This window comes from Cajanus cajan, chromosome 9 (assembly GCF_000230855.2).
Source record: "Cajanus cajan strain Asha chromosome 9, NIPB_CcT2T_4, whole genome shotgun sequence".
Taxonomy (NCBI): Eukaryota; Viridiplantae; Streptophyta; class Magnoliopsida; order Fabales; family Fabaceae; genus Cajanus; species Cajanus cajan.
Window position 1 is genome coordinate 17,198,609 of NC_138525.1, and position 22,411 is coordinate 17,221,019.

General features: G+C 28.3%; 1 protein-coding gene across 1 annotated transcript; it reads left to right on the forward strand.

Annotated features, from left to right (window-relative positions):
* The first annotated feature begins 15,678 nt into the window (after window positions 1-15,678).
* Window positions 15,679-17,236, forward strand: LOC109811997 (DNA polymerase epsilon catalytic subunit A). The gene is made up of 4 exons (XM_020375854.3): window positions 15,679-15,845; window positions 15,954-16,072; window positions 16,601-16,728; window positions 16,831-17,236. Exons 1-4 carry the CDS (start codon window positions 15,794-15,796, stop codon window positions 16,964-16,966), a joined length of 435 nt encoding a protein of 144 aa, XP_020231443.1. The 5' UTR covers window positions 15,679-15,793; the 3' UTR covers window positions 16,967-17,236.
* The last annotated feature ends 5,175 nt before the right edge of the window (window positions 17,237-22,411 follow it).

Here is a 22,411-nt window from a genome sequence, read left to right on the forward strand (position 1 = left end):
CTTTTAAGAAACAAGTGTCAATGATGATGACAATTGCAATCTTTTAGAGTTGTATGAATGATTTCATGAAGTATTATTTTTTATGCAAAGATGTAAAATGCATATCATGAATGAATTATGAAATGTAGATGAATGCATGCATGCATGAATAATTTTTTTTGTGATGAGTGTTATATTGAAGAGGCATGAGATATGATAAAAGTTAAAAGATAAATGTATGATGTGTATTATGAAATGGAATAAAATTTTCTTCTTTTTTTTTGCGTTATTCGGACGTAGAGGTAGAATTTGCTCTTGTGATACTTAATAAGGGCATCCCTAAGTTAAAAACTCTATGGACTACTAATTTGTGTTCCTCTCAAAAGGGTGGGACTATAGTTTTAAAACAGGTTCCTAGAGCCAATAACCCTTTTTAGGATATTAGTCACAATAATAGGTAAACTATTAGAGGTGATAATATCCTTTAAAGGATCAAACTCTAGGTGAGGTCTTCATAATAACCAAACAAGATGTTCATCAAGAAGGTTACTACTACTCAACCTCGTACTTATCATAAGTTGCACTCAAGTCCGGGCATAGGACCCCACTCATAAACGTGTGTGAAATTGTGCAAGTGAAGTGTGTGAAGGGAGCAATTCTACACTATCCAATCTACAAAACATAGCACATATGATATAGAAAATAAAATTCTTCTACCCTAAAGTTCAAATTACACAACATATATTTATATAATTCATGCAAATAATACAAACAACAAATAAGAGACATAAACAAAATAATAATAATAAATAAATAAATAAATAAATAAAAGTTAGATAAATATTTTGAAAAATTATTAATTAGTTTAACTAATTATTATAGGCTTGACTCTCAAAAATGTCCCCAGTGGAGTCGCCATCTGTAGCAACCTCGGTCGCAACGGGACGGCGAAAAATAAATTGAAAAAGAGGGAGTCGCCACCAATTTTGTTTTTTACGGAAAAATATTGGAAAAACCATAAAATAGAAAATAGTCTACGAAAACCAAATTTTTGAGTTCGGGAATCGATTACGTGTGAGGAAGGTATTAGCACCTCACAACGTTCGTCCTAAGACGATTACCTTTAATTAATTAAACTAATTATTAATAATTTATAAAATATTTATCTCACTAAAATGATCAAATATATTTTATTTAACTAAACTATCATTGTATATATATATAAAAAAGGGTTAAAATTATTATTGTTATATAAAAAGGAAAATAATATTTTTTATTTTTTGGCTCGACAAGATTTATTTCTTGCTCCTACGTATCTTCATGTGTAATGAAGAATCATAGTCACGTAGTTCTTTGATAGAAAATATTTGTGTGTTGATATTTTTTAATTAAATTTTATTTTTATTAAATATAGGATTCTTGAACTGTCTCAGCTCATTCACCCTAAAAATATAAAATTGACTAAGGCGTACACCAAAGTCAATTCAATAAAATTATAATTATAATTATTGTTATAGATGTTATGATCTTAAAAAATTTCTTGGTTGGACCATTTTGTTTTTGGAGAAAAAATTTAAAGATAAGTTGTCACAACTTGTACTTTAAATTCAAAGGTTAAAAAGATGTCACATCTAATTAACCATTTCTTCAAATAAAATTTTTAATGCAATAATTTTAAATATTTATATTGAATATTGTAACAATATATTTTGATATATAATCACATTTTGAATCTAAATAAGACTTTAAGATGATAAATAAACTTTTTAAAATAATAGATATTACTAATAAAAAAAATAAAAGAAAAATAAATAAATAAAAAGAAAGTGAGTTCGATATACTCACTATTCTTCGCTCAAGAAGTGGTAACTTGTTGGTTTCTCCTTCTGAGCTCCCTCTGGTACAAGGTGGAGATGTGTGTGTCTGGGTCTCTTCCTTTGGGTTCCCTCTAGTCCAAGGTGGAGATGTGTGTGTGGGTGTCCTTTGGGAAGGGCAATGGCCGCTATTTATAGACTTTCAGGAGGGACCGGAACGACCCGTTCTAAATCCGGAACGGCCCGTTCCAGGGTTGCAATTTTACTCACAACGACCATTTTTGGAACGGGCTGTTCCAGTTTCGGAACGGCCCGTGCTGGACTAAATTTTTTAGGTATTTTGGTAGTTCGGGAACGACCGTTCTGGCCTAAAAACTATAGGTCTTTTTTTAAAATTGGAACGGCCTGTTCCAGTTTGGGAACGACCCGTTTCAGTCGTGGGAATGGCCCGTTCTGGGCTAGAAATATTAGGGCTTTTTGGAAGGTTGGAACGGCCCGTTCCAGTTTTGGAACGGCCCATTCCGGGCTAGAACTTTTAGGGCTCTTTGGAAGGTTGGAACAGCCCGTTCCAGTTTTGGAACAGTCCATTCTGGTCTAGAAATTTTATGTCTTTTTCAAGGTTGAAACGGCCCGTTCCAATTTGGAACGACCCGTTCTGGGCTAGAAATATTAGGGCTCTTTGGAAGGTTGGAACGGCCCGTTCCAGTTTTGGAACGGCCCATTCCAGGCTAGAACTTTTAGGGCTCTTTGGAAGGTTGGAACGGCCCGTTCCAGTTTTGGAACAGTCCGTTCTGGTCTAGAAATTTTATGTCTTTTTCAAGGTTGAAACGGTCCGTTCCAATTTGGAACGACCCGTTCTTGGCTAGAAATTATAATTATTTTTTGAAAGTTGAAACGGCTTGTTCCAGTTTGGGAACGACCCGTTCTGGACTATTAAAATCATATGAAAATTACTAAATTACCCTCCACAAAAAGTATGAAAATTGAGGTGTTATATTTTTCCTTCTATATTTTTGTCTTTTTTATTCTTTTTTGTATATACCTTTTTTGCTATTTTTTTAAACAAAATTGACATTTTCCGGACAAAATTGAGTTACTACAATTGTTTTTCTCCAAAAGTATTATAGCATCTTCATAATACGCAGTTTATGTCAAATCAAAATTAAACATAAGACTTCAAATATTTACAAACACCATTGAGTCAATAAATAGAAACACCTGTAAAATAGAAAAACAAAAACATTACAATAAATTCTTTCCTTTAAGGTAATTTATAACTAACAATTCAAATCGAATAGAAAATATGTATTTTTCTTATAGTATATTTCAAATCATCATTCTTTGTCTTCAACAATGATATATAAGTCTTCTTTAAATAAAAAAAAATTACAACTTCTAAATTAATGATCTTTTCTACATCTTAATTTATTGTCTTCATTCATAATCTAAAATATAAAAATAACCATATTATAAATAAAATCCATACAAAATAACAATTGAATTTCAAATCCTAAAAATATGATTAAGCTTAAAAATAAGTGATTTATAAAATCATTTAACTAATTACATGTGCATAAGTTAAATAGTATTGACATTTTTCATTTTCCTTCTCCAAATAAACATGAATTTTGGACTTATTACTAATAATTCACATTTGAATGAGCACAAATTTTAACTTTCGTGTCACTCTTAGAGTTTATTGTTCTCTATTTTAACAATAAGCAATTTAGATTACAATTAGGTATATAAAATTACAATTTAAGACCGTATAGATAAAATATTTGGTATCATAATTCATATATATGGTGTGGTTTGATTACTGTATCAATGTTTATAAAAGAATATTTATCGAAATAATCAACCTTGTGAATATCTGTCTAATATATGTTGAAGAATTAGTCTTTATTTTTTTATAGATATTAATAACTAAAAAAATACATGGAAGAATATGATTACACTATATTATTAATAATATGTCAAATCAATAATTTTATGTTTTTACTGATGAAACCCATATATATATATATATATATTCTCTTTCTTTTTCTTTTTTTTTTAGTAAACTCTTAAAATGTTTTTAATATTTTTTATTTTTAATATTTAATTTACCTTTTTCTCCTTTTTTACATGTTTTCTTTCACTCCTTATTCTTGCCCTTTCCTTTATATTTACTTATTTTAGTAAATAGTTTTAATTCTTTCAATTTTTACATGATTTTTCTCTCCCTTTTCAATCTCATTATTATCTTTTCTCATCTCTTTCAATTTTTACATGCACTCAGATTGTAAAACTGGTATACAATGATATTATAGGCGTTTAAGACTTTTTCAATAGTGTTGAAGGTGTCATATCAGTCAATCATATGCATGTTTTTTCTCAAACATTTTCTCCCTCTTTCATATGCACCCTCTTCCTCCTCTTTTATCAACATTTACATGTTCTTGTTGGTTCTATCTAATTTGGTGGATATATTTCCAAAAAGTACAAAATTAAATCTAGTATAAAGAAGAAGATAATTTTTAAAAGAAAACTTAAAATAGGAAGATAATTTTAAAAATAAAAATTAAAGTAGAAAAACAATTGTAAAGGCATTTTAGGAGTTTTAAAAAAAATGAGATAGGAGGTATATTTAAAAATTAAAAAAAAAGTGTATATATATTGGGCCTATCTATAAATTGAGTTGTATAGTCTTTTTTTTTGTTTAAAAGCACACATAAAATCCAGAATTCCTTGGGCTGGTTTTCTCATGCAGGTGTTGGGCAACCCAATCAATGTCCTATCCATCATTAACACTACAAACTAGATTTGTAAGAAATCAAGTGATCGGACTTGAAACAATTAGCATACTCAATTCATGGCTGTTTGGTAATTGATGAAGACCTGTTCATTTTTATATCAAAACCTAAGTTCTCATTATGTGAACCAGCGAGACAGAACTACGTGTCTCAGTTATTTAAAAAACAAAAATAAAGAATAAAATAATGATTACTTAGAGTCTTAGAGATTTAGGAGAAGAAGAAAAAAGAAAATAGGAATTAAATTTAAAAAAAAATAGTAGAAAGGAGGGATAGTGACCGGTGAGAGAAAATGGTATGAAAATAATTATTAAAAAGTTAAAATAAAATAGCATAAAATTTTGTATACACAGAAATAGATTATCGTTTTTATATATTGTTATAAATATATTCAAATATAAAATTTATATTTAATTATATTTAATAATTTAAAAATAATTTTATTAAAACAAATTTATCTTAACTTAAAATAAATGGACACAAGTCACAAAGACTCGCTATTAGTTTTTTCATGTTTTGATTGAATGTAAAAAAGAGTTTAAATATAATTTTTGTCTCTATAATTTTTTTTTTCACTTGTAGTCTGTATTTTTTTTGTTATTATTTTATCTCTAATCTTTTATAACATTTCAAAAATAGTTCTTATTGTCAATTTTCATTAAAAAAAAATTCTATGTGACAAGTGAAATATATATAATATTTGTTATATTTTACTTCACCATTGTCACATATATAGGTAAATTGATTTTAAATTTTTTTAGACAAAATTTTAAAATGTATTGTAATATTGCTACTTTATTGTACTCTTCACGTACACCCTATTCAAACCATGAAACATTGAGTCTTGCTTGTCGTCGGGGGAAGAGCTAGATCAACAACCTCCCTTCTTCGATGAGGTGTCCCACTCGTCATTACTATGGCAGGTGACAATGATCTTGATGGTCCTAAGTCAATCAATATAGTTCTTCTTAACCTTGGAAGAGGTAGCATTGATGCTGAGGCCAACAGAGAGATGGACACTCTTGTGGTACATGAACTCCTACTCGATGGGAGTGTAATTAAGCGTGAGGTCGAACCCTTTCAAGGTGAAGTGCGACCTTGCAGAGACGGTAGTTGTTGAGGACGATCAATGTCATTGTTGAGATCGTTGAAGTTAGACAAAAATACATAGAAGGGGGGTTGAATATGTGTGTATGAACAAAGGAATTTTAAAAGCCTTTTCGCAAACAGACTCTCTTTCGTCCAGTAAAATAATATCAGTGAATGCTGAACAGAAACTACCCAGGATTAGTGTAACATAATCATTTTGCGTCTAGGAGTTTCATCGTCTACTCAGAGAAAATACTTCTTAAACGTAAACCTTTCTTTTAGGATAATTAGTTGAACAAGTATGATTTTCGTCTGAAGATATTTTTAATAGACGATAAGCGTTAGACGAAGCTTTCAGTATATTAAATCAATCAAATGAAAGTGTGATTGAATATAAAAATATTGCAAGTAGTTTTATACTGGTTCACTCAAACTGAGCCACATCCAGTCTCCTTTAAATGAATGGTTCCACTACATAAATAATTAAGTACAAGTATTGTTTGTTCAGCCTCTTCAAGCTTGTAGTGAGTATTATAGACCACCCAGGTCATGACCACTCCTGGTCTCAAGTATTCTCAACCACTTCTGACTCGTCTACTTCACTCGCAAACGCTAGTATTCTTAAACCACTTCTGGTTGTCCAAGTATTCTCAACCACTTTTGGCTCGTCTGCTTCACTTGCAGACGCTAGTATTCTTAAACCACTTATGGTTGCCCGAGTATTCTCAACCACTCCTGGTTCATTAACCTCACTTGCTGACGCTAGTATTCTTTGCTCAGACACCTCTGGCTCTCAGTAAGTATTATCAACCAACTCCTGACCCGTTGACTTCACTCATCAATGCTAGTATTCTTTACTCAACCACTTCTAGCTCGCAGTGAGTATTCTTTGACAAACCTCTCCAGGCTTTACAAGTATTCTTTCCCTAGCATCTTCAGGCTTTACATATGATGACTAAAAAGATTTGGTTTGAGTGTATGGATTACTCTCATAGAGAGGATACATAGGTTTCTACTCTCACTAAGGTATGTAACCTTAGTCTTTACAACGATTGAGCGTTTGGTTTACTCTCATAGAAAGGATACATAAATTGGTCCACTCAGTAAGGTTTTCTTCCTAAGATGCACATGCTTGGAACTCCTTAGTCTATAGAGATGAATACACTATGGTACATTTGACTCTATATGCTCTATCTCTAGTTTTGTTGTTTCATGGGCTGGATATTACTCTTTTTCTTGCTTGAACCATTTCGAGCCAAAACAGCCAGCCACTTCAGGTTCGACGTTGTGACCTATATATAGTTAGGGATGGGTATACGAGTCGGTCCGGCCCTTTTAAGGCCCGGTCCATAAAACCCGCGTTTTATACGGGCCGGATAAGTCCGGTCCGTAAAATAAATGGACTTATTTTTTAAGTCCGTATCCAGCCCGTCAAAATCTGCGGATAACGGACCAGTCCGTGGGCCTAAATAATGGTTCAAAAAAATAAATTTTTAAAAATAAAAATACATAAAATTAGAAGAAAAAAATATATTTTTTATTTATAAGCTAAATTTTATCATACTAAAATTTATCAATAGTTAAAATGATTTAAAATACTAAATATTAAAATATTAAAATAAAAATAATTACAAATACTTAAATAATAGTACCAAACTTTCAATAATAAAAGCATCAAAATGTCATAAAAGTAATTCAATTGACAAATACATACCAACTAAACATAATTTTAATGTCATCATAATTTAAAAAATTAAATAGACAACTTAATATTAAAATCATAATATTTAAAAATATTAATTAGTGAAGTCCGCAGACTAGCCCGCGAGCCCGCGGATTAAATTTTCCAAGTCCACGGACTTCACGGGCCGGGCTAGAAAATTAGACAATCATACGGATTTGCAAAAAACGGACCCGTTATCCACGAAATCCGTAGACTTACGGACCGATCCGCGAACCCGGGTCCGTCTACCCACCCCTATATATAGTCTTGTGAAATCTACCCGTTGCAAGTGTCCGTTAAAGCTGATATAGTCGTTCATGACTAGTTTAATCTTTCATTTAATGCTTAGAATCTTGCATGAAATGTTGCTTCTTATTCATAGACATTGCGTGAATTCTTCTTGCCTTGTTAGCAGCTGTGTCTGAAGTTGGCAAAGACCTAGGAACCTTTTTGTCCTTTTTCGGTCACGTAGCTGTGAGGCATTGTCTTTTTCTGAAAAAGTAATGTACTTTTTCTAACACATGCATGCTTTTACTTTTGCATGCATTTCTTCTTCTTCTTTTCTTCCTTTAATCACGCTATTACGTTGAGAGTACTTATGTGATTGTAGATGATGCATGAGTAGTTCTTTGAGACTTGACTCTTTAAGTATTGGCATGACAGTCTTCTTCTGTGTCTATTAATCTTACGCGTCTCACGTCTTGTTCTTTATCTGAGTATTTGACGTTGATGTTTTGACTTCTTCTATGGTCTGGTCAACATTGTAGATGGACAGATTTTTTTTCTGTCTTGAATATTTTTCAGTCTGTGTTGTCCTTAGTTTGATGCATGATTAATTTTCCTCTAACTTTTGACACATGCTTTGTCTGATTTGCGTTTTCGAGCAGTTGCATTTGACATTTTTGTGTTTGCGCTGTAGGTTGTCCTTGACACACCTTCGTCTTGATATTAGGCTTTATAATCGTCTGACGCATATTCATATTCCATCTATACATCTGTTGACGTTTAGTTTCCTCTATCATTTACTTCATCTGCTATTTGTCTTGTCTTGTCTGATCCTTATGACTTGCCTTGCCTCGACTATTCGTCATTTGAGTTGATCGCTGGACTTTATCTGAAGGTTTCATGAATTTCGTCTGATGTTCAGTCTTCTTTCGTCTTGTTCTTGATCTAGTCTTGTTTTGGTGCTTGTTCTGGCCTTTGTTTGATACTTCAAGACTTAGACTTGTGGTAAGCCTTGAATAGCACTTGAACGTTTATCTGGCTTTTGATCAGATTTAGCCTTGCTGCTTGATCTATCGTTATCTGATGTTCTAGTTTTGATTCGTTCTGTGCTTTGTAAATCTTTTTTTTAATGCATTTGACCTTGCATTAAATGTTAACTTGCCAGGTCTGTGCCACGAGAAGTTTTTTGTGTAGTTTGTTTACCTCTATCTCTGACTTTAATCATGACTTAGATGTGTCTGTACCTCTTCTGGCATTTTGGTTGCAAGAGTGTTGTCTTTCTCTAAAGAGTGATTGTACTTGCTCTAACACACGCAGCTTTAACTTGTGAGCTCACGGTTTTCTATTTGTCTTCTTTTTCTTCACAAATTTTGATGTCTTCGTATCTTCTTCTTATGCGTGTAGATGATATGCACCATTTCTTATTGTTGCTTAGCTTAATTTAGACGATTTTCCATGCTCTTCGTTTGCATCTGAAACTTGAGTCTCCGTCTTTGAACCATTTCTTCGTCTCCTCCTTATCCAACGTCTGATATTTGATCTTTGACCTTTGAGCTTCATTTTGATTTTTTTCAGTACTTGATCATTCTTTTTGGTCTTGTATTGTCTGAGGCTTGATCATTTCCCTCTTATGCTGGGCTTGGCTTTATTTAATCTCTTTAATTGATGTCCTATAGCTTTTACCTTTTGTCTTAGTTCTGATGTGGTAAGGTTGCACATGCTTCATTTTACCTATTCTTATGTTTATTTGTGTTTTACTAAAATACTAACACACTTGTTAGAAATAACAATATGTATTATATTTGTCTCAATCACAACTTTGCTGGAATTGCTTCGTCTGACTCAACAATCGTGAATTGTGAGAAATTATTCCTTGTCAAAGGATTGATGTTTGGATCAGGAGGCTTAGAGTTTGCAGTGTCGGATTTGGATGAGAGAGGGGAAGAGCGATCACAAAGATAAGGGTGAAGGTTTGGGTGCAGTAAAATGCATTTTGAAATTGTGTAGAAAAAATTTAAAATTAATTTACCTATGTGGCAATGGTGAAGTATAATATCTTGAATATAATATGCATTCCATTTGTCACATAAGATTTTTTTAACAGTAGTTGACAGCAAAGACTATTTTTTGAAACCTTAAAAGAAGTTAGGAATGATACAATAAAAGAAAATTTACAGGTACCAAAAGCAAAAAGACAATAAACTATATGGATGAAAATTATATTTAAATAAAAAAAATGAAAGAAGTTATATAGAAAGAAGTAAGAAATAAGAGAAAATACTTAGATTAATAAGTTATTTACTTAAAAATAAATTGTTAGACAAGTAGCCTCATATAACTTAAGAGGGGGTGAATTAAGTTTTCCAAATTTTCCTCTAATAAAATTTTTCCAAATTACTTTCTTATAAACTCAATTCCTTAGATAAATTTATATGAAAAGAATGAAGATGCACACTACTTAAACACAATCAAAGGAATAAATAAAAGAGTAAGGAGAAGGAATTGCAAACTCGTTTTATATTGGTTCGGTCAATCCTGCCTACGTCCAGTCCTCAAGTCTCCAACTTGAGATTTCATTATTCTTTTACACCTTACAAGACTTGAATCCTCCAACACCTTGGAACTTCCCTTCCTTGTATTGAGATTCAAAACCACCCAGGAGAAAAATACTTTCTCCTTTACAAATTGAAAGATAGATTGGGTTTTTCAGAATAACTCTCTTGAAGAGTAGATATTACAATATGAAGATCCTTAAAGAACTCTTAAAGAATTTGTAAGTGATTATGGCCAAGGAGTTCTTGTAATAGTTTTTCACATTTTAGTTCGTTTCACTTTAAAGAAAAATTATACATATTTATAGATAAGAATCCCATGGTTGTATCTTTTCATGAAAAGGTATAACTCTTGTATTCTTCTGAAAAGATACACTGGTAATCGATTACAAGAGTTTGGTAATCGATTACAACGGTTATAAATTTTAAAATAATTGAAACGTTGTATCTTAATATTCAAATTTTGAAGTTTCATTTCCTGTTAATCGATTACAAGGTCTGGTAATCGATTACCAGAACATATTTTTACTGTTTCAAAAACTTTTTATGTAGAAAAATTCATATCAATAATTTCTTTCACAAATCTCTTTTAAGAAATGATTTGAACTATTCTTTAAAACTTTTGTTAAGTCTTTTGAAAATATTTTTACTTACTTTCAAAAGATTCAAAACTTGCTTCAATTTAAAGATATTAAATTGAGGTTTTTGAAAACTTATTCTTAAGGCCAAACATACTTGCAAAATTCTAAAAGATTCTTTTACATTTTTAGCTAAGTTGACAAGACTTATCTATGTAACACTTGAGATCTTGTTCTTGCATCAACTTGCTTTAGCTCAACCTTAATTCTTCTTCAATGCTTTAAAATCACTTTGGCATCATCAAAACTTTTGTGCATAATTTCTTCCACATTCTCCCCCTTTTTGATGATGACAATTAACTGTAAATGGAAGGAAAATAGAACAGTGTGTTTCGATCACTCCCCCTTAGTAAGGCATTGATTGATGTTATATTTATTTTTACAAAAGGAGTTGTAAAATAAATAAATTTTCATTCTACTTGTTTGGTTGAGTAAAAAAATAGAAAGAAAAAAATGTTATTTTAATATAAAGTCATTTTTCTCTTGTATTTTTCGGAAAGCATTCTAATTTATGTAAAAATATTTAAGCAAGGTCAGGGGTTTGAATCCTGCCTTGTGTATGCAGTCGCGTTAAATCTTGGGGCCAGTTATCCCACCCTTTGAGGTGCCTCCAACGTAGCGAGAAGATTAGTTACTGCTATCAGCGATGGATACTCCAAGAACGAACAAAAAAATTGTAAAAATATATTGTCATAATATTTGAATGGCCAGGAAACCTACTTACTTTCCTAGCAAATGAAACACTAATTAAGGTTCCTTTCTATTAGAACATGGAAATAGAAAAATAATAAATGTTATTTATTATTAAAATTACATCAAGACAAATATTCAATACATGATAAATTAAAATAATAAAAACTAAAATAAATAAGAATAGAAGTATGAAAAAGTTTGGGATGAAGCACGTCAGACACGTAGAGAAAAAACATCTAACTACATTAGTAAATTAATTTGTAACGTGCTGCTCTAATAAAATACAACAACTTATTGGATCAATCGTACGCAACAAAGGATCTTCAAACTAAAGAAGACTACTCCAAAATATATTAGTAATAAAAAATAATTCTCAAAGAGGATGAGATAATTTTAAGATATAAATTGTACTCGTCATAGTGTAATGTGTTATGTATTTAACACATACTCATCACGGGTATATATAACAAACAAAAGACAACATAAATGATAACAAAAATGAATTACATTATTGCCACAACAGTAGCTGAGGGGCGCTAACAAACTAACGTGTAAAAACAAACACAGAATAATTACGACTTAGTCAACTTAGTAACTAATTAATAATATTAAAAGGTTAAATAAAATGAAATTATTACTAATAACTAGAACATTACAAACTTTTTAACTAAAAACTAAATTAAAAAACATTTAAATTTAAGTTATGAAATAATTTTCCAACAATTCCCACTAATTTAAATATTTAATAAAGAAAGAACGGAATATTAAAATATGGAGAAAAAAAATATCTTAAAACATTTTTAATGGAGCATGACATATTATTTTTTCACTACAAGAAAATTTTAGGGTTTGAATCCTATACCTAGTATATATGATCTTCTACTTGAGGAAAATACATAAACTTGATTGTATTAAGTCATATTCCATTTAATCAGACTTTGAAACATAACAAAATAATATAAGTATTCATTGAGTTTAAATTAGTGGTGCACATTATGACCTTGTGCAAGTATATCTTGTTTTGTGAGTGTCACTTAACATCTTGCCTGTGTTTCACAGTGGCAACCCCGCTACCACACTCATTAGGTGAATCTTTTAAAGGGTAAGTTGTGACCTTCATCCCCATAACTACTATTATAAGGTTCATTAAGAAGTATTTTAATTTATTTTTACTAAACAAATTTTTTTATATATACCTCAACCTTGTAATTGTCGCAATTTAAAAAAATACATCTCCATAGGAATAGGAATTGAAACAACTCCATATATAAATAATTTTTTGTGTACTTTAGCTAACAAACAACTTCATATTCACCCGTTGAACTCCGTTCTTGGGATTTCCATTCACAAAGTCAAGGTCGATGCTATAACTAACTAATGGACTTTAGTCATATTACCCTCAACAATTTAGTATGCGTTTTCACAATTTTTTTTTATAAGTGGATTCACAAAATTTCTTCTAATAAATAATTCACTCTCCATTAGACAACTTTGTCACCACATAGTATCAATATTAGTCATGGCTTTGACAGGAACACACCTAAATTGCAATGAAGATGTCTACACTTAAACATACTTATTTAAATATCAAAATCATATGAGAAAAACAAAGTGAGATATAAGAGGATTAAAAAATAATATGAAATGATTTATTCAACATTCTCTTATTTTCCCACAAAAATTTTATAGATGTTTTGCGTATATGCTTTTCAAGTTCATTGTCCAACTTTCTTATGCTATCAACATTAAGCCACAAAATCCTTAGCAATTATCCTTTCATTAGTTACAAAGCAATGAAAGTATCAACTTGTAAATCCAATATGATTTATCAAATATTAATTCACATTCAGACATAATGTTTATATGTATAAGGATGACATCTTTATGATGTATCATATAATCAACCAAAAGTAACATAAACTTTCATACTAAAAAAAACATGTAGACATAATGTTTATATGTATAAGGATGACATCTTTATGAAAGTTCTCTCAAATTTTAGAAATAGAAAGAATATAATTAAATTAAAATAAATATTTTTAGTTACCATGATAAATAAAATTCTGAATTTAAAATTACTTTTTTTTATATATATACGAGATATGGTTATACAACTTAAGATCATGGAAATACTAGACCCTATCTCAAGGTCATGCCACGTGTGCTGCAATTATGTAATCCATTATTCATCTTAATTTTAATCATCATAATTCAACACATTTTGTCAGCCACAACCAATTGTGCAAAAGAAATAAAGAAAAAAAAAATCAACATCGTCAAGACACTAATAATTATAACCAATTTTTGAATTAAAAGATTAAAGAAAAAATAAGTAATAAAATATTTAATTTAAATCTCATAAGTTTCCATCACTATTTAATCATATGATTGATCACGTCTATTGGGTTGTCATTCTTTACTTTCATTTCTACATGGTCACATGGTTGCACTTTATTAGCTTCTCCAAGATAATTTATTATCTTTATACCACCATTATCTGACGTTTATCATCTACCAAATTAAAACAAAATCAAATGATAACAATTCATATCATTAATTGACATTTAAAATAACAATTTGTATTTTTATGATAAATATTTTTCATAAAAAAAGAATTTTGATTTAGAATCTCGTTTTCTTTCATGGAAATAGAAAAATAATATATATTATTTATCAATAAAACTACGTTATGATAAATATATCAACAAAGTAATGATGAATTTAAATAACAAAGACTAAAATAAATAAGAATAAAAGTTTAGAAAAGTTTGAGTTATAACACATTAGGAGAAAAAACGTCCCACTGCACTATTCAATTAATTTGTAATGCATTCCATTCATAAGATATAATATTTCATCAATAACTATTATATTTTATATTTGAGGGAAAAACACATTGCTCTTAAATATATTATTAATAAGAAATAATTATCAAAGAAGAAGTGATAATTTCAATTTGTAAACCATACTCTTCATAGTGTAGTAGTATAGTGTATTGTGTATTTAACATACACTCGTACACCAGAATATATAACTTACAAAAGGCAACATAAACAATAACAAAGAATAAAGATAAATTACATCATTGTCGCAAGAGTTGCTTAGGTTCATTAACAAACTAACGTGTAAACACAAACTCAAAAAATAAGACTTAATCAAATCTATAACCAATTAATACTATTAAAAGGTTAAATAAAATAAAACAGTTACAAATAAACGGAACGTTACAAACTTTTTAACTGAAAACTAAATTAAAAAAATTAAATATAAATTATAAAATAATTTTCCAACACTTTCATTCCCTCATAAAATTCCTCCTCGGAAACTTAAATAACAAGGTAAGGATGAAATCATTTTTCCTTGTTGAGATATGGTCATTCCCCACATCTTTGTACCACTAGTTTTTAGATAACTTGTGATCTTCTACATCTCCTTTTATATAGGAGATCTTCACTATTTTCTTCTACATAGAACATCTTCACTTCAAAAGATATAAAATTTAAGAAAAACAGAGTACACTTGTCATAAATTAACCACATTAGAGCAAAACCCCTTTTAATCCATTTATGCTTCCCTATGAGGCTTTGACATTGTTTGTGGGTGGTACTCGAAAAAAGCAAGACAGCAACTTTAGTGATAAATCTAAAAAATAAAAGTAGAGTTTGGTGGGGACTGGTGGGTGAGGATATTTTCTTCAAGATAAGATTATTTGATTCAGGTGGGTCCCACCTCCAAAAACACGGCCACAAGCCATCATATTCATCACAATTTTACACCGCCATCACACTCCTCATTCCAATCCATTCTTTCTTAAATATAAAGTTGCGACTGAAATCATCAATTCTTTCTAAAAATGTATGTAACAACACTACAAACCATATGGATTATGAATATTCTTCCCATTGAAGACAAGGCAAAAATAACAGTTAAAAGAAAAATTCAAGGTTAAAAGCAAAATTGTCGGTAAGATCGCCACCTTGTTTTGTAATTCTGTGGGCTACCAACTGAAGCCCAGAATATTCATTTACTTATTCATAGGAATCACATAGATCAGCATTATATTTTAAGTGGGGCCCACCCCATCTTTTCATCGATCACGCATAAAAATAATCAACAAGGGATAAGACCGAAGAATAAAATAAACCCTAAAACCCACCCCAACCAAGGAGGAAACACTATATAAAATATAAGAAACCTGTGAAGATGACAAACTAGGTTATATTCATCCATTAGGCATTTTGGTTACTCATAGTCTCATAGTGCCATAATTCAGCAGCATATCACAATGGGTTCTCTTATGGCAGGATGGTACTCTACCCACATGGATCCTAAATCAGGTAAAGTATATATATATATATATATCAATGAATATGTATATGCTTTGTGTTAAAGCCTTTTGTCATGTAGCCAATGTTATAAGCTAGTAATTTTTTCTGATGTGTCAGCCACACTTAAAAGGAACCGCTCACTCACCAAAGATGAAATTGATGCATACTGGAAATCAAAGAAGAAGATAGAGGAAGAACACCTTAAAGCTATTTCCAGCTTATCAGACACTATTCAGGTTCCAGATTTAAATTAAGCTGAAACCTCAACATCCATGCCTTCATTTCTTCTTTCAATAAATAATACATGCATCAGTTACTGTAAAACTTTAAACAGTAATTTTTTTTTGGGTGCATGACTACTCCCTCAAAAAAATTTGATTGACTCATTTTTGTTGAGTTTCCATTGTTATATTTCTTTTTTCAATTACAATACTCAAACTCAATACGTAAGAAAATTGAGTTTAGTATCAAATAAACAGTAATTTAAGTATAATTATCATATATAATAAAAAAAATTTATAATTACTTTAAAGTTATTGGTCTAATATTAAATTAGAATCTTTTAAACAAGGTATTGGTTTGAATATTATAAATGAAAAAGATTACGACTAAAAGAGGAGACTCTACTATAAGTATAGTCAGATTCTCATACAGGTATTAGTTATTGATAAAATAGATATAGTTAAAAAGTATTTTTATTGAATTCTTGTATTCTTCTTACCTTTCTTTTGGTTGTGATTTTTATGGTGATGCACACTGGACAGGTTAGCAAATACACAGAGCCAGAGAAGAAGCTTCAGAAGTCAATGACCATGCCCGTGACCCGCACACGGGACCACGTAAGTATGGACATTGACACAAGTTTGGAGCAGCTTATAAAGAAAAATGGCTGGTACAAAATTTTACTCTTTCAATGTTTTTCATATTTGTGCCATTAATTCACTTGTTTTACACTTTATTTATTTATAAAAAGTTGAATTTTGGATATATGCAGGTGGACCAAGAGTAGCTGGGCATTTCTGAATGAGCCTCCAGTGATTGAAGCTGCGTCCAATAAGTATACATCGCAGTTTCATGTTGCAAACTTGGGATCATCGAAATTTAACCCCCAAGATGGAATTAGTGCTTGATATGAATATGATTAATTACTAAACTACTCAGCCTAGTGGTGAACCAATTATGATTAGTGTGTCTGGTTCTTGTAATGGTGTTACGAGTGCTACTATGTGAGGGTTTAATAATTAATGTACGTGTGATAGATGTGGTTACCAAAGCTAGTTCTGTGCTGGAGTTCAAGTGTGTAGTCTGGGTTTGTTTGAGGAGGGTAGTCATAAAATTCCAACAATTAGTGAATCACCTTCGTGTGCTAATTATTTACGAGCATTACTTGTTATTTGTTAGCTTCTTTGTTTTCTTGGTTTATTTTAAGAGTATATAACTTCCTAAGAAAATTTATTATACGAATTTATAACTTATTTTTAAAACTTAAATGATTATAAGTTTTTTTTATATATATATTTTTTCGTTAATTTACTATAAATAATTTTTACTCTTTATAAAACTAATTTTTTACATGTTATTCTCTAATTTTATTATTAAATAAATAAAATTTTATTTTATATTACTTAACTACTCTATCAATTCATTTTATCTATGGATATAAATGAATATATATATATATATATATATATATATTAAAAAATTAAATTAATTTTTATTCCATCTATTCTATAAAATCTCATGTTTCGATCTTAAATATAAACAAATATAAATTATTTTCACTCTATTTAATAATATCATTTAAAATATTTATTTATTTTTTAAAAAAATTAAGAAAGTTAAAGAATAATCTTTCGAAATATTGAAATTCATTTAAGGAGTGAACATCTCTCAACAAGTATTTTATATACATATAAATTAATAATTGAACTTCTAATTACTAGCTTAAAATATAATTTAATTGAAATTGTATTTTTAATAAAGATGTCAAATGGTTCAATCATAAAAGAGATCTAGTTTGAGTAGTTAAACAATAAACAAAATGTATGAGATGTTGTAAATTTGATTTGTACCATTTTTTTTATTTTTATAGATTAAGAAATGGGTCAATTCAATTCAATCAACCCATTTTTCCTTTAATTGTGTACGTTGGGTTAGGTTGAATTCATTCTTTTATCGTGAAAATTGGGATGTAGTGAGATGGCACTAGTATAAAAAAGACATTTTATGTCTGTTATTTTAAATTTTTTACTTTGGAAAAAAGTCTGATATTAATGCAGGTAACGTAAATTTATGTCGGGTATTTTAACCGACGTAAAATCACGTTGAACATCCTCCACGTCTAATATAAAATGATTGACAAACAAAAAAAAATTACTTCAATCCGTGAACATGTCCAAAAAATACTCAAATGCTTCAATTCAATCAGAGAAATAGGTCCAAAATAAAGAATGGGTCTTGCCATCGTGCATCGTGAATGAAAAAATGCCCAAAAGCCTTGCACCGCTGTCGCCAGAAATCGCTGGAGAGGAAAACAGTGTCAAAACACTCGTGTGAATGAAAGATCAATACACGCATGAAAGCACTAACCTCAATCCATGAAAATGCCTAAATGCTTCAACCCAATCGGAGAGATAAAATCAGAATCAAAAATATGGGTTTCGCCGCCATTGTCGTTGCCGCTCACTGTGACCGAAAAACACCCAAAGGCCCGACGGAAATCGCACCAGCGTTGCCGGAAATCGCTAAAGAAAAACCCTAGAGGAGAAAACAATGAAAAAACACTTGCGCGCATGAAAAAGACGAAGGTACTAGGAGAAAAAAATAATTTTTTTACGTCGGACCAAAAGGGGTCTGACGTAAAAATTGAAATCTACGTCGGATTGTACTTCATATCCAACGTAGATTTTAGTTTTCACATCATACTCCCTTTGGTCCAATGTAAAAAAGTTCACATTAATTTCAAAAATGCCACCGCGTATTTTTTACGTTGAGTATTTTTATAACGAGAAAACGCTAACATAAAAGACTGATTTTCCACTAGTGTGGATTATCCGTCAAGACATTAAAAGAACTATAAAATATTTTTATTTTATTTGCCTTAAACTTTCTTTAAACTTTATTATCAAATATTTTCTTTCATCCTAATTATAAGATATTTTTAATTGAATCACATAAACTAATATCACTACAATAAATGTTACATATAGTAACATACAAAAAGTGTCACTATAAGTATATTATATGTAAGTATATATTTATTTTGTATATAGCTACACACAATTTTAGTATTGATTTTGAATGAGATTTAACAACATATTTTGTGTGTCACTATAGCTTATATCCACACTTTTTAACAATATACTAACATATATTATATTTATTGTGTAGATAAAAGTAGTTTTTAGTGACACTTATTGAGTCACTATATGATATGTGTCACTATATGGCAATTTTCTTATAGTGTATAAGTAGTTCTATTAATTGATTTTATTGGTTTATAAGATAAAATTATGATATGTCAATTTTATCCATCTTTCTTATCATCAAGTTTTTATGGAAAGTGTGAAAATATTATTTCATATCAAATCTTGTACATTAATACTAATAAAATTAATAAGTGATAATTAAAGAGTTTAAGGGTAGACGAGAGAAAAAATATTTGTTTTCAAATTCTTTTCGTATTATCCAATAACAAGAAGTACATATTCTCATAATCTTTAATAGAGAAAAAAAATGAAAAATAAAATTAATATTTTATAACAAAAATTATAAAATACATTATAAAAATAACTACCACTTTTTTAAATTATGGCTTATAATAAAGACCCAAAAGAATAATATAATTAAAAAATAATATAAAACTAGTAATTAATCAAATAATTCAAATGTTCTACGATACTTGTATTTAATATGTTCATCAACTAAATAAAATAAGTTCACTATCAACATTAAAATGAATTTATAATATAGCAATAAATAATTCTATAAAAACAATAAAATGAATATACAACAAAATCATAAACAAATTTTAATAAGTAAATAGATTATCAATAAAAAATATAAGTTAAAGTCAATAAATAAAAAGGAAAGAAAAATAAAGATAAACACAATTAATAAATTTAACGGGTGAACCCAACTCAAATGTTAAATTTTTGTTTTTAAGATAGTTGCTAGAGTATAGATTTTAATTTAGCTTAAATACATGCCTTTTCTTTTTTAGTATAATATACATTTTAATATAATTTTAATTTTTTTTTAATATCCTTAACCTGATTAGCATGCAAAATAAATCTTAGTTTTCCATTTTTATAAGTTCTTTTTAAATTTGTTTATAGTATTAATTATTTAATTATTAAAATATTCTTGTTTGTTTTATTTTTTAGTTAATAAAAATAATATTATAAGCTAAATTTTTCATTTAGACCTTGGTGTTAATTTTTATCATTTTTTTAAAAATTTATTTTGATCATTTATCTCTTTTATTTAGATTGATTTTATCTTTTTAAATAATGATCATTTTTAATTTTATAATATAATTTTAAATTACTTTTTTACTAGTTCAATAAATAAAACTTGTGACGTTTGAATTCAAAAAATATAAACATAATAAAAATAGCTTGAAAAATATATTCACAAACAATTAGAAAATTATATAAAATCAATTAATTAAAAAAGTTTGGACTTTTTTATATATGATGTTTTTTTAGTTTGAATTTCAGTTATGGTCAATAGTTTTCTTTTAAACAAATCTAATGAGATAAGTTTATATTTTTAAATCAGTAAAAACATAATAAAAATAAAAATAAAAAAGAGATTTAAAATTATTTCTCAAAATTGAAAATAATCATTATTTAAAAATGATAAAATTAATCCAAATTTAAAAATAAAAATAAAAATAAAAATTTTAAAAGATAAAAAATCAAAATAAATCTTAAAAATAAAATAATAGATCAAAATTATTATTTAGCAAATATTATAAATTAATATGATGATTTTTTTCTCTTTTTTTGCTATGAGTATTTAAGAAAATGACTAGCTAGTCACAAATTAATTAGACAAATTACATAATTACTATTTTCTTACACATTAATTAATTAAGTAAGTAAAAAATATCAATTTCTATATAAAAAACGCAAACTATAATTTTGCCCAAGAGTATGTTTAGAAAATTTTCTTTAATAAGAAGTTTTTTTTAGAAATTCTTTCAATTTCATATCTAATTAGATTTTTTAATCATAATTATTTATAAATTAAATTTTTATATTTTAAAAATAAATTATCAACAAATAAAAATACAAGTTAACTCTTTTAAAGTGAAATAATATATTTTAAAAGATAAAGTGCATTCATAATTAGTAATTAAAAAATTAATAATTGATAATCTTGATGAAATTAATTCAAATACGTATAATAAAATATAAAATTAATTATAATATCTATCATTGATTTTTTAATTAACAGTTATTATTACATTTTATCTTTTAAAGTGAAATCTTTTCTCTTTTAAAGAATCAAATTCATAAAATTAATATTATATTTAGGGTTTAGGGTTTAGAGTTTAGGATTTATTTTAAATTTTAGTTATATTTAATAAATATTTAACATATGTATGACACCCGTTAAAATACTAATTAAGTAAAAAAAATGAAATGATTAGTTTTAATAATAAAAAAATAAATTGAAAAAATAATGTTGTACAAGTTATTAAAATAAATAATATCATTAATTAAATTAACATTTTTTTGTTACTCAAATTACTCCTTTTGTCCCATATATTCATGGTGGTTAGTTTACATTACTTGGAAAACGAGTAAATAGTGTCATCCATTGATTTGCTATTAACGATTTTGTCGGCCATTAATAATGATAATTGGTTAGTGCTTTAACGCTTGTCTGCCATTGTGCCAACGTTATTTTTTCTCATCTTCATCACAAACATTGGAATTAAGAACGAAGAATATACATAAATTTATTAATAATAATCAATCGAAATGAGTAATTTAGAGTATGAGTAATATGGGGATGAGAAATCTCATTGAAAATAATTAATTAGATTCTTTAATAAATATTAATTTTTAATAAAATTGATAGATACGGTACTTTAGTTGATAATATAATTAAAATAATTATGAATTAATATATAGTAATTTACATTATCAATGTAACTAGAATGGATTAATATTACAAAGACATTATTCTATTATAAGTAAAAAAAAAAATATTTTACGTATATTAAAATTAGTTATTTATATTAAATTTTATTAATTTTGTAATTTTTTAAAAATATTTTTATTAGAAATATTAAAATTATTAAAAATGTCATATATTAAATGGGAGATATTTTAGGAAGAGTATAAGTATTGAGACAAGTTATTAAAATTTGATTATTTTAAGAAAAAAAATATGTGTGTATTTTTTCTTAATACTAAAAATCAGATAGAGTATTATCTAATTATGTATCGACATGGATTTCAATTTCGTTAATTTTTACGAGTTATTTTAAAAATTATATTTAGAGTGATTTTAACGAGTTGATAGTAAAAAAAATTCACAATACATGAAAATCAAATGAT

What these genes read in the sequence shown, in the direction of transcription:
- LOC109811997 (XM_020375854.3), top strand. Translation starts at nt 15,794, where the DNA reads ATGGGTTCTCTTATGGCAGGATGGTACTCTACCCACATGGATCCTAAA. An exon ending in GCTTATCAGACACTATTCAG is followed by an intron (nt 16,073 to 16,600) that starts GTTCCAGATTTA and finishes CACACTGGACAG; the next exon opens with GTTAGCAAATACACAGAGCC. An exon ending in CTTATAAAGAAAAATGGCTG is followed by an intron (nt 16,729 to 16,830) that starts GTACAAAATTTT and finishes GGATATATGCAG; the next exon opens with GTGGACCAAGAGTAGCTGGG.